General features: G+C 35.6%; 1 protein-coding gene across 1 annotated transcript in view; it reads left to right on the top strand.

Annotated features, from left to right (window-relative positions):
- Positions 1-14,219, top strand: part of USH2A (usherin) — a 2,188,359-nt gene that overhangs the window by 618,446 nt on the left and 1,555,694 nt on the right. Inside the window, exon 21 of the mRNA XM_053712759.1 lies at positions 6,583-6,713. Within this exon, the coding sequence (XP_053568734.1) occupies positions 6,583-6,713 (131 nt within the window). The remainder of the gene's footprint in view (positions 1-6,582; positions 6,714-14,219) is intronic.

Below are 14,219 nucleotides of genomic sequence, written 5' to 3'. Positions count from 1 at the left end.
TCGTTAGATTAAAATTATATTTAACTTAGTGTTAGTGTTAGGGTTAGACTTAGCTTTAGGGGTTAATACATTTATTAGAATAGCGGCGAGATTCGGTCGGCAGATTAGGGGTTAATAATTGAAGTTAGGTGTCGGCGATGTTAGGGAGGGCAGGTTAGGGGTTAATAAATATAATATAGGGGTCGGAGGTGTTAGGGGCAGCAGATTAGGGGTACATAAGGATAATGTATGTGGCGGTCGGCAGATTAGGGGTTAAAAAAATGTAATCGAGTTGCGGCGATGTGGGGGGACCTCGGTTTAGGGGTACAAAGGTAGTTTATGAGTGTTAGTGTACTTTAGAGCACAGTAGTTAAGAGCTTTATGAACCGGCGTTAGCCCAGAAAGCTCTTAACTACTGACTTTTTTTGCGGCTGGAGTCTTGTCGGTAGATGCTCTACCGCTCACTTCAGACACGACTCTAAATACCGGAGTTAGAAAAATCCCATTGAAAAGATAGGATACGCAATTTACGTAAGGGGATCTGCGGTATGGAAAAGTCGCGGCTGAAAAGTGAGCGTTAGACCCTTTTTTGAGTGACTCCAAATACCGGAGGTAGCCTAAAACCAGCGTTAGGACGCTCTAACGCTGGTTTTCACGGCTACCGCCAAACTCCAAATCTAGGCCTAAGTTATAAGCCTTACCGGACCTCCAATAGGTTTCTCATACTTTGATTAGTGGTTCCATTTTTTTTGATAGTGCAGAGATCTTCCACTCCTCTCATCGTCTTGGCTTTCTCTAACCGTTACTTGCCTGGGGTGATCACGTGACCCTCTATAGACCTATTGCGCAACCAGTCTAGTCGTAAGGCTGTTAAAACATGAATTTTGAAATAAAGATGCAAATTTTTATGTAAAATCTCTTGCCTATTAACTGGCAACAGATGTTTGTAATCCACAATAGTCCACAATTATACTTCGAGTCACTTCTACGCATTTCTGGATAAAAATGTCTTTATCAAGATGACTCGGCATCTGCTTTGACCGGAGCAAATGGATATACATCCAGTCAAAGCAGATGCCAAGTCATCTTGATAAGGCATTTTTTATGCCGAAACCCATAGAAGTGGTTCGAATTATCATTGTGGACCATTGTGGATTACAAACATCTGACAGACTTTGGATACCAGGTTCAATACCTCTCATTTCATGAACTTAAGACATTTGAAAAATGTGCCAGTTAGGCACCGAAACGTCATGGGACTCTCTTTATAAATTTATGGAAATATAAAAGTTAAGTTTTATCCTTACTTCCAGTGAGTGCTGTCTTGAACGAAGATGCTGTATATGTATATGTGTATGTGTATATATATATATATATATATATATATATATTAGACTAGGGAGATATATTACATTTGTGTATAGATATATTACATTTGTATAATATCATTGCCATTAAGTTGTATTATGTCATTATGAAACCCAACACATGAGTATGATATTACATGAATAAAGAGAACAGCACACAATAATTTGCCTTACCATTAAAATGTGTATCTTTCCAATTTGGAACATATTACTAAATAATGAAATCCCTTCATTGTGTGATTTTAAGAAAGAGAATACATTCTTAGTGTTTGTGCATAAACATATTGACTGTTAAAATGAATGATTTGTCTCTATAGATTTTTAGCTTGGAATAAGATCACTTTATTCAAGACATCACTTAGATTTCAGCAAGAATTCTGTCCTTCCAGCTACAAATCAATATATTGTACTCTTTAGTAAATTACTTCATTTGGAGAAAACAATGCTTAAGCCGTTAGGCAGTGCTTTATACAACCCACACACAAAATACCAAAGTGCTTTGAAAATGAATCAAATGAGTAATATTATTACTTGACCACTGTACAATTCAGAAAGAAATGATTATTTACAGTGTTAAATTCTATTAGTTAACATTGGTTTTACAGGGACATATAAATTGCTTGAAACCATTTGTGGTATACTCCTTTAAAAAGAATGGCAAATATTCAATATGATTTAAGAAAACAAATGAATAAGGTTGGTTGGCTTTTGTAAATTAAAAATAATATACTGCATGTTTCAGATTTTATTTTATTTTTTCAGGGATTGTATTTTTTATCTACCACCATGTTAGTGTTTTAAAGAGAATGGAGCATTTACATTAAACTAATTTAATTTTATATCACTTTTGGTCCTTTCAAGTAAGAAGGGCCTGAAAGAATATGTTTTGATTAGTGCATACAAATATTTCTAATCATGGAGTCAATCACAAAAGTTTCTGTAATTATTTTTCTACAAAATTAATCATTAAAATTTTGGTGAATTTTTAGATAAATTATTTGATAAGCTTTTCTAAAGGAATGGGATCGACCATCATGTCTTTTCAAACTAATTACTAAGTACTTGTTGAAATGCACTTAAATAGAAATGAAAATGTATTTTGGACAATTATATGCAAGCCACGTGCAAATGTATACAGGTATATGCAAGCTTATTATGGTGTATTATTGCAAAACAAAATGGCTTCCCCCAGTTCCACAGTATTTACTATAATTATAATAATTACATAATCTGCCCTTAAATGGTCAATGTACTCAAGCAAACAGCTGCTTGAATTGAACATTGCTGCATGAACACTCTTTTAATGGCTTGGGCTCTCTTGGACTATCTCTCTTTCCACATTGAGAGGTGGATCTCTGCTGCTACCTCACGTTAACGTATCTTTTCTATTGCCAATACTGCAGTATTCATATTTTAACTATCAGTTCCAGTTTAACAACCAAAATCAGCTATTTTAAAATGACAAAATAGAGCTAAAGGAGCTACTTCAGCATGTAAAAATGGATAAATGGGAGCACATGAAAGGCAAGACTTCTTTTACATTACAATGTCCCTTTAAATCCACTTCAACCTACTCCTGGAATTGAAGGAAGTCAAGCAATTTGTTTTGCAAGAATACACTATGGTGTGTACTCATTCTCTCTTCTTTTTCACTTGCTATGCAAATTATCTAACACTACTCCCCTAGATTATTACTATTACTATTCTTCAACAACTCACGGGCAATGGGGCTGAACCAAAAACAAGTGCATTACTGTTTTCTAGCTAATTAAATCAATACAACATTTATGTAATTGTTAAAATAATTCCAGTTTTGCCGCACCTTTTCAATCTAAATTTGAGAGGTTTCGTTGTTTTTTATCATTTGGTATGTCATGTATATTGTAAACAGCAATGGCATTACTTTCTAACTCTTTAACAACACAAAGGATATGTTCGGGCTAGAATCTGTAGGGCTTTGCTTAGCTGGTAACATGCTGTTATTTTGCGATTCAACAAAAAAAGGAGTTGAACCTCCATGTGAAGAGAAGTTTAAGCTACGTCCCATAGAAAATAATGAGCCTCATAAGCTGCCATTTGTAAATTATAGGTGAAAGTATTAAACAATATTGAGCCAATACCAATATTTATGAGAATATGCAATCAGCAGTGAGAAAGTAGCACCAGTAATAAATCAGAGAATTACAAACTTAAGTTATATTATATGTAGGCAACATATGTGATTACTTGACTTGTGTGCTGCCCTATTTGGTATTTAGTTTGTTTATTAACATTCACATTCATTTTCATTAAAGGGACAGTCAACACTAGAATTTTTGTTGTTTTAAAAGATAGATAATCCCTTAATTACCCATTCCCCAGTTTTACATAACCAACACAGTTATAATTATACATGTTTTACCTCTGTAATTACCTTGTTTCTAAGCCTCAGCAGACTGCCCCGTTATTTCAGTTCATTTGACAGACTTGCATTTTAGCCAATCAGAGCTGTCTCCATGGTAAATTCACGTGCATGAGCTCAATGTTTTCTATATGAAACACGTGAACTAATGCCCTCTAGTGGTGAAAAACTATCAAAATGCATTTAGATTAGAGGCGGCCTTCAAGATCTAAGAAATAAGCATATGCACCTCCTAGGTTTAGCTTTCAACTAAGAATACCAAGAGAACAAGGCAAAATTGGTGATAAAAGTAAATTGGAAAGTTGTTTAAAATTACATGCCCTATTTGAAACATGAAAGTTTTTTTTGGACTTGACTGTCCCTTTAAAACAAATGTAAATGTTAGGTTGCTGCAGGTGGCACAGTGTCACCTTTGCATACTTACCTATAGCACACTGGGGAGTGGCGCTAATCCTCTTCTTCTTCATAGACTCCAGGGCTACGCTGATAGGAATATTAGTGCAGTGGATCCCAGAGCCTGTACTAAAGGACCTTATCCTTTAGTGCAGACGGGGGCCTTGCTAATCTAGCCTTGCTTTATAGAGTCCAGGGCCCAATTCTCCTATTAGTGCAGCCCTGGACTCTGTGAAGAAGATCAGATTAGAGCAAAAACCCACCTGCGCTAAAGGGGAAGGTCCTTTAGCGCAGACTCTGGGATCCACCACACTACTGCTCCTATTAGTGTGGCACTGGAGTCTATGAAGAAAAAGAGGATTAGCGCGTTTGCCCAGCAATCTATGGGTAAGTATACACCTAATTTTAAGAGCAAAGAATACAATAAGGAATTATATTTTGCATTCATTTGGATTTTAGTTTCAGTAAAACTAAAAGGATATCTGTGATTTCTTAACAAATTTGCATTTATAAGATGGTATAACAGAAAGTATGAGGTAAAGCTCCAATTTATTAATATGCAGGAGGACAAGGCACCAAGGTACAGTCGGCCCCTGTTCACGAGGTACAAGGCAGTATCCTCCCATAACAGCAGTAGTTATCAGTCACCCCAGGCAGACTAACCAGGTGCATCTGCAGCTTCATAAATAGACCCTAAATGTTATATACAAAAAGAGAAAAGTGCTTAACCAGGGACTATGACAAGTCACCATCACAGGACCAGTGACACTTGAAATGCCAAAATAAAGTAAATTCGTAAAATACAAGGCAAATCCTCTCTGGATGAGAGACACAGCCCACACAAGCCTGAAATATACATTTTGGGTTCCCATATCTCATATCTCAGAAAGGGTTTGCCAGGTATTTTGGGTCTTGGCAGTGCATACCTAGGCAGGCTTAAAAGCAGTAGTAGGAGCTAGCTAGAGATTGTTAGCTGCACATATATGCATCTTGTCATTAGCTCACCGATGTGTTCAGCTAGCTCACAGTAGTGCATTGTTGCTCGTTCAACATAGGATACCAAGAAAATGAAGAAGATGTGATAATAGAAGTAGATTGTAAAGTAAATTGTAAAGTAAATTGCATGCTTTATCGGAATCATGAAAACATATATTTTGGGTTTTATGTCAAATTTGGGCCATTCCACTGTATAATTTTTTTTTCTTATTTGGTTTTAGGGTGGTCTTGGACCACTTTAACTTGTTTTATAGTTTGCCTTCAGTAACACCGGCAATAGAATTCTTATATGTAAGAAAATTATTTTCAGTTCATATCAATTTATTTCGTTTTATAATTAATTGCACCCATTTCTTGAATTGGCAAAGTGAAAACCCTATATTGAGACTTATTATACGTTTATCCTCAATATCAAATGATTAATATTGTATCAAACAGCCATCATGTTTTACTTAAGCCTTGGACATGTGACTTTTGCTTCTAAGTATGTGTGGGGAAAAGCCCATGAGGCCCATTTATCAAGCTCCGAATCGAGTTTGAGGGCCCGTGTTCAGACTTCTTCAGACTCGCCAGAAACAGCAGTTATGAAGCAGCGGTCTAAAGATCGCAGCTTCATAACCCTGTCCGTCTGCTCTGATGAGGCGGACAGGAATCGCCACAATTTAACCCGATCGAGTACGATCGGGTTGATTGACACCTCCCTGCTGGTGGCCGATTGGCCGCGAATCTGCATGGGGCGGCGTTGCACCAGCAGCTCACAAGAGCTGCTGGTGCAATGCTGAATACGGAGAGCGTATTGCTCTCCGCATTCAGCGATGTCTGTCGGACCTGATCCGCACTGTTGGATCAGGTCCGACACACATTTGATAAATAGGCCTCTATGCCTTTTTAGCTTCCTTGCACATATCAAATCAAATAGTAAGAAAAACAGATTTTCTGGTGGTTTAACTAAATTAAATGGACATGTCTAATAGATGGCAAGAAAAAAGAAAGCAAGTCCAACAAACTGAATATGATGTTTCAAAAAATTCAAATGAATTGTAATGGGCGCCCATATTTTCTTTATTTTTTTTTTTTTTTTTAATTGGGATATGCTCCTTGTTATGAGTGATTACATTCTTACTAAAAAAAGGATTTGAGATTTATTTTAATAAAAGCTGCAATAAAGTTTCCATCAAATCTACTTATATTCAGTGTATATTGCTAAACTAAATTTACAATGTCAAAGAGATGTCTCAAATCATTTGTATGTTGAATTAATTTATATCTGTAAAATGTATTTGGCTAAATCCTTTAACCTATTTGGTTCACATATTTTTGACCATGCATATGCAGTGTCCACGTCCTATTTACAGAGACATGAAATGTTTAAACAATTTTTAAATTAAATTACTATGTATATCAAATCAATCTTTGCTCATGATCTTATCTTTTTTTGCACAATAGGTATTAAAATACAATTCAGAACCAAGGAACTAGATGGGTTGATTCTCTGTGCAGTGTCAGCTGGAATGCAAGACGAATACATAGCACTACAAATAAGAAACGGACGTCCTTATTTCCTATTTGATCCACAGGTAGAGTAATGAACAAACTGGTGAAAAAGATCTCTATCAAAGTTCCCAAAGGCATCTTGTGCATTTAATGGTTTAAGATGATGAGGCATTTGCTGTTTCCATTTTTCCTATTGATCTGGGTTAATGGGTTCTTTAAAACCTTTAGAGATTGAAGTTCTTTAAGAGGAAAAAAAAAAAAAACTATTGAAGAACCTTAGGCATTTTCCAATTTAATTAGTTATCTATTTACTACTACTACAACTTTCATGAATAGCACTAGTTAGTGTAAAAAATGTTGACCTTGCTAATATCACAGTATTACTAAGGACTTCAAAGACAACTCTTATTTTGTTATAAGTTTTGTTTAGTGTTTTTTTATAATTGTGTTGAAGACTTATGGGAAAATACATTATTATTTATAAAAAATAAAAAAAAGCGTGAGAGGATTAACAAATAGTTGATTATTTTAAGGTATAATACTTTAATAAGGATTATTTAAATTTTTAATGTATGTTATTTTCCTCTATTTCAATTATTTTAGGAAGACTTTAAAGTTCCATAATAAACTACCCACATTTTGATATATTAATTTATATATAAATATTTAGTTCTCCGAAACTATTAATTTTCAAAAGAATCTTACTTGGAACTTAGTAAAATAGTCCCACGACAAGGTCTTTCAAAACACCCCAGAAATGGGGCATTTTTCCCACTTTTCCAATGTTCAATCAGCATAGGCTTGCTGATTAGTCACGGGAGCACACACACAATAGCATACTGAAAGTAGAACTCAGGAACACCTACTCACATGCTAGCAGAGGTTTCCCTTAGCAACGTATACCGCAACCCTGCTAGCATGTCAGATTCGCCAATGTTATGTAGCCAAATTAAAGAGATATTCCAGCCAAAATTGAAAACCACATGTGTGCATTTTGGTATTGAACAGAAGCAATTTTGTAATATACATACATTAGCAAAAATGCTTCTTATAAAAGCTATAGCTGTTTCAAAAGTGTATTTAAGTATGCACCGTGCACCAGCATTTTAAACACAACACTTGCTCTCAAAGCCTAAGGTGCTTGTACTATCTGGTAATAACTCAAATTGTTAATTGATGACATGATACAAGCCCCACTGATGATTTGAGGAGCTGCAGTGTTTAATATGTGGGTGCAGTGACAATATCCAGCTATGCTTCACATGCACGTGCAAAGAAAAATGTCAACTCTATAACAGTGGTAACTCTTACTAGAAGCATTTTTAACAACACATGTATATTGAAAATATGTTTCTATTCAAATATGTAAGAAATCTATGTGCATTTACATTTTGACTGGAATGTCCCTTGTATAATTTTGCATTGAAATAATGTATAATATAAAAATGATGAGCCTTACAATGCGAGGCCAACAGTTATATGTCTTATTTTTCTCTTCATCCAGCTACAGCACATTGGCAAAACCGTCGCACTAGCAGGGCTGGTGTATACCTTGCTAAGGGAAACCAGTTCTTCTGCTAGCATTTTAGTTGGCGGTCCCAATTTGCTTTCTTTGTTAGAGTGCTTACACATAATACTTATATGTATATATACAGTATATATATATATATATATATATATATATATATACTGTATATATATATATATATATATATATATATATATATACTGTGTATATATATATATATATATATATATATATTCAATTTATTATATTAGATATAATAGTTAATAGATTTTAACATACAAATTTAAATCAAGTATAGCCTCAATTGAGTAAGACACATAGAATGGAATGGTCACAAGATAATTGTTTTCAAAAGACATGTAAATTCAAGCCCACATGAGAAATATATAAATTTATTATAGCAGATAAGTATAAGATAATTATACCTTTAAAATAAATGGTTTGAATCCAATAATATGTCTGCCACGGAGAACGGAATTGAGCCTTAGAATATGCCAGAGCACACTTAAAAAGAAAAGGATAGTAGTGTAAAATCCAAATGGCAAGTTCAAATACTAAAGAGGCAATAAAAAATTTCACTCCATTAAACTCCTTTTATGCAGAGCGTTATCAGCTATTGCAACCATTGCCGATTGGCTCTCTCGTGAACGAGCAGAGAGGGGCTGGATCGGGTTTTTAATGACATTTAGCAGTATGAGCTTTTTTTGCAGAAGCTGTGAGGAATAGGTTGAAGTCTCTAAGGCTCAGGCTCCAACTTCCATCTTGGTCATATGGCTCGGAGCAATATTGGGAGCTGAACCGTCGATTTTCATGGCAAATAAAAGAGAGATGAATTTGTAAGACAAAAGGGGAATATATTTTAAGTATTTTAAAATAGATATTCCAATATATATCTGTATATATCTATACTTATATATAATGATATATATATATATATATATATATAGGTATAGATATATATATTGTACCAAAATACCATTAAATATATATATTTATGGATACATAGAACATAATATTCTATATGTAGAACATTAATATGTGCTGTTGGGTTAGCGCACTTGAGACAATGCGATCGGGTTTGCGCTACTTGTTGAGTGTTAGTTTTGTTCTTACTTTTCCCTCCATTGAAATCTATGGGGTAATACGATAACATGGTCGCATGTTCTAACGTTGGCTTTTTGTGTTTTTTTGTGCAATACTCGTGATACCCAACCTTGGAATTAAGACACAAGAGGGAGTGCAAACTGCCACTCCACTCATAATCTAGCCCTCAATAGGTATATATTTACAAAATTTGATGCACATACTAAACTTTTGATTAACCCTTTCATTAAAAACAACTATTATAGCCCTTTAAGAGTTTATTATTTAAAATTAATTTAAATAGTATATTAGGTAATATATTAATGTTTAACCTTTTTAGTTGTTTTTTTTATTTTTTATAAAAAAATTTTTTATCAATGTAGTTGCAGTTTTAATGATGTATTCAAACTATTATGTGGAAATGTCAGTATAAGCTTGTGCGTTTATCAAAGGTTAAAAAGTCCAGTGTGTAAGTTTAACTAATAATTCTATGCTTATTTACAGAGAAATTAACCCTTTGAGATTGGGATATTAAGAGAGTTTGATTATTTGACACATTAAAATATTGACTTTTATCTTAATAAAACTAAACGGATCCTCCAATCAGTATTTTAGGTTTATCCTTTGTATGCATAGAAACACACAAGACAATGGAAAACTAAAGTTAACAAGTTTTGAGAGGATGCTGCTGTGAGAACTTCACTATACAGCATAAAATGTAATATTAAAATGAAGACAGCTTTAAAACATAAAGGGAAATTAAAGTGATACATTTTAACACAGATATAGAGCTGGTATACTGTAATTAACAATAATGGTATGGGCTCCATATACTAAAAGGATGAGCTGACAAGCTTCTTAACTCAAAAAGTTGTCCGCTTGCCTTCGCTGCATACGGACAGAAGACGAATAGGATCCGCTGCCCGTATGTACCATTACATGCTCAAATGTGCATGTAAAGCCCGCCCCTTCTCTCTTGTGACCAATCGCGTGAGAGAAGGGACTGTCAATGACCCAGAACGAGGGAGCTCTCTGTGATTTCTCCTCGCCACCTCAGAGGTGGCAAAGAGTGTAAGAAGCAGCAGTCTAATGACTGCTGCTTCTTACATTGCGGGAAGCAGGCTCGCATATGTGAATCTGCCCCACTAGGGCTCTGGAACAGCTTACACTGCTTAGTACATGGAGCTCATAATGTATTTTTGCCATTTTTCAACATGCTATTCTATACAGTTAGAATCTGCTTTAGTGTAGCCTTCTCTGGAGCCTCCTCTGCCCGTCACCACTTTCTGTTGGGGTACCGCAAGGCTCTGTCCTCGATCCCCTTCTCTTCTCAATCTTCACGTCATCATTAGGTTCCCTAATAAAGTCCCATGGGTTGCAATATCATTTGTATGCCGACAATGCCCAAATTTACTTCTCTGCACCAGACCTATCTCCTTCCTTGCTAACCCATGTCACTAACTGTATTTCTCACTTTTGTTCTTGGATGTCCTCTCACTACCTCAAGCTAAATCTCTCCAAAACTGGTCTCCTTATTTCCCCCCCTTCTTCCAAAATCTCTCTATAACTGTCGACAACTCCATCATTAACCCCACCCCACATGCCCAATGTCTTGGGGTCACATTTGACTCAGATCCTTCTTTCACTCCTTACATTCAATCCTTGGCTAAATCCTGCCCCTTCCACCTTAAAAACATCTCTAAAATTAGACATTTCCTTACACAAGACACAACTAAGATTTTAATCCACTCTCTCATCCTTTCCCGCCTTGATTACTGCAACTCTGTCCTCACTGGTCTCCCCAGCTGCCTCTGCCAGGCTCATCTTCCTTACACATCACTCTTCGTCTGCTGCACCTCTCTGCCAATCCCTTCACTGGCTTCCTCTTGCCTCCAGGATTAAACACAAAATTCTCACTCTGACATACAAAGCCCTCAACTGCACTGCCCCCCCCCCCTATATCTCAGACCTGGTCTCCAGATACTCTCCCATCCCCTTCGCTCTGCTCATGACCTCTTACTCTCCTCCTCTCTTGTTACCTCCTCACACTCCCGTTTACAGGACTTCTCCAGACTGGCTCCCATCTTGTGGAACTCTCTGCCTCGCTCCACAAGACTCTCCCCTAGTTTTGAAAGCTTCAAGCGCTCCCTAAAGACTCTTCTGTTCAGGGATGCATACAACCTACACTAATCTTTCTTTATACCATTTCCTCTCCTCCATTGCTATCCCCTTGAATCCCCTTAGCATGTAAGCCTAAGAGCCCAGCTGTTTGTAGATCCCCTTCTTAAGAGTTGACTACAACAGTGCGACTCTTGGCAGGGCCCTCTACCCAATTGTTCCCTATAAATGTTTCCTTCTATTCCGCCTATGTTTATAGAGCTGCAGAATCTGTTGACGCTCTACAAATAACCGATGATAATAATAATTCCACCCTTTACTGCCCACCTTTTTGGTACTTATATGAGAGCAAATGCCAAGATAGCTCTTCATCTTCTGAGCAGATACAATGAGTGCAGGGCATTTTGCATATCATTGCTACTCATTGCCCATGTTCTGGGGGTAAAATGTAAACAGAATTCTTACCTCTATATAGGCAAAGTAATTGAAAACAGAATATAGAAAGAGCTTATGTTTGAATAGTTTAAACTTTTCAAAAATGGTAAAGCCTTTTTTTTCAGGTTCAATACTGTGGAAAATTGTAATAGTTTAATATTTATATCATTTAAATAGTGTTCTCTGTATAAAATAAATGTTCTTACAACTTGCTGTTGCTAATCAAGACTAGTATTAATATTAATGATTATTCTTCAGTGAAAAAAACAGAAATGCAAACAAACACAGCCCTAAAAACTTTTACAGATATAGGTGCATGTTGTAAACTATATATATAATCTAATATTCAATGTATAGAAAGATTTAAAAAAAAACTTATAAAATATTAAAATACTAATTCAGATTTGAATCCAAATAACAATTTAGAAACCAAGGGGTCGAGGCTTGATGCCCCATGTTTCCGGCTTACTGGAAACAGAAGTTATGAAGCAGTGGTCTAAAGACCGCTGCTCCATAACCTGTCCACCTGCTCTGAGGCGGCGGACAGAAATCAACCCAATCAATTAAGATCGGGTTGATTGACACCCCCTGCTAGCAGCCGATTGGCTGCAAATCTGCAGGAGGCGGCATTGCACCAGCAGTTCACAAACACTGCTGGTGCAATGATAAATGCAGAAAAGCGTATGCGGCAGACATGATACCCTACGTCGTATCATGTCCGTCCACATAATAATAAATAGACCCCCAAGACTTGTTTATAACAAAGTCCAATATTAGTGTTTAGTGTGCGATATAATAAAAATTCTTAGTGGTGGGAAAAAAGCATATCCCATTGTTTCACAGTACCTTTGCTTTAATTTTTAATTAGAATGTACAAGTAAAGATTACCACTGGCGCTTATAAAATAAGCTAGGATTTAAACTACCACACAACAGAGTGTGACTTATCTAAGTGAAAAAAGGGGATATCTTACGTGAATCAAATCTGTCTCAAAATATTATATGTAGATAGATAAAAGTATCTAAGGGTCTGTGACAGTGAGTTTAATATTTGAGTCCTTGTGTGTGGACGATATATTTAGTGTTCAAAAACGTTTTCCTTTAGAAAATAGAAGAGTCTGTGAATACAGACAGTATAGATGCTGTCCGTAAATCGTGTCCTTTACAAAATAAATTGGGTTAAAGGGATAAGTTGGTATTTATAATTAGTGTTCGTGAAGCTTAATGATGTCTTAAATAAATAGATAGTAATTAATAAGTCTGTATTTACAGGTGATGTGTATGGTGTCCGTAAATAAAGATGGTAGAAATAGATAAAAATATTTTGTTTAATGAACTAGATAAACTTGCGACATAAACTTATGGCATTAAAATTCATAAAATTAAATATCAAATAAAGCATAGGGACGTCTCCCTATAAGTGATTCTTTAGGTCAATTGGCCTAACAAAAAAATTGGTTTTAAAAATGTAAAACTTGATTCATATAGCCACCTTGTGTGTATAACAGTTATTGGGCAAACCGTAAGGTACCTTACAAGTGTCTGTTTAGAATCGGAAATATTTCTGAGCCGATGAACCGCTTCTTTGAGCGTCCTTGTATGTTGTGCTCCTTTGCGGCTTATTACAAAAACAATAAGCCTCCAATGTTGATTGGTTGTTGGAAGTCACACCTCTCTTTTAATATGCTTTGACGGTACACGCTAGATGTTAGCGTGTGAAGGTGTAGATAATCCTTGACAAGGTGTTTATATTGCAGCTGTTAGGACTTTTCTTCTGCATATATGAGCGCAATGTTGGAAATCCACTGTTGTAGAAATGAAATATTGTTCTCCAATTTGTAGCTGATCAGATCCTTGGTCCTCCTTATGGCTTTTGCTCCTAAATCATAGAAATTAAAGAGTCCACTTGAGGGGCTGGATCACAGCTTGTAGGAGTTTAAAATCGTTGTAGTGCAAAGGTCTGGAGTAAATTCTACGCGTTTCACCCTCTTGGGACTTTATCAAGATACTCCAGACAGGTTAGGTGCATCCTTATAAAGGTGTTTCTTGTATTCTAATTGGTTCAGTAATCAAGGCAAATTTCATAGAGGCACACCTTCTTTAGTTTAAGGTGGACTTTCGGGTTTGCAGTCTTTTGTGTATAAAGGTAGCATTAAAAGTTCTCTTTGTAATGGTCTTGTCACCTCACATTTTAGCAAAGGTTAATATCTATTTATATAAATAAACTAAGTATACATAAAATAAACTTAAGATGTGTGTATTAACTAACTTGTGACTCTTATGAAATAAAAAATGTTAAGAAAGTTAAAACTGTATATATTCGTATTTTAAAACTTATGTCTGAAAATAGTTCATTTATATAGTACATTATAAATTATGAAGAAGCATATAAAAAGGCATATTTTCTAAAACAATCTCTAAGGGGA

Source organism: Bombina bombina, chromosome 4 (genome assembly GCF_027579735.1).
Source record: "Bombina bombina isolate aBomBom1 chromosome 4, aBomBom1.pri, whole genome shotgun sequence".
Taxonomy (NCBI): domain Eukaryota; kingdom Metazoa; phylum Chordata; class Amphibia; order Anura; family Bombinatoridae; genus Bombina; species Bombina bombina.
The sequence above is the reverse complement of the archived record's forward strand: the minus strand, read 5'-3'. Positions and strand labels throughout refer to the sequence as shown.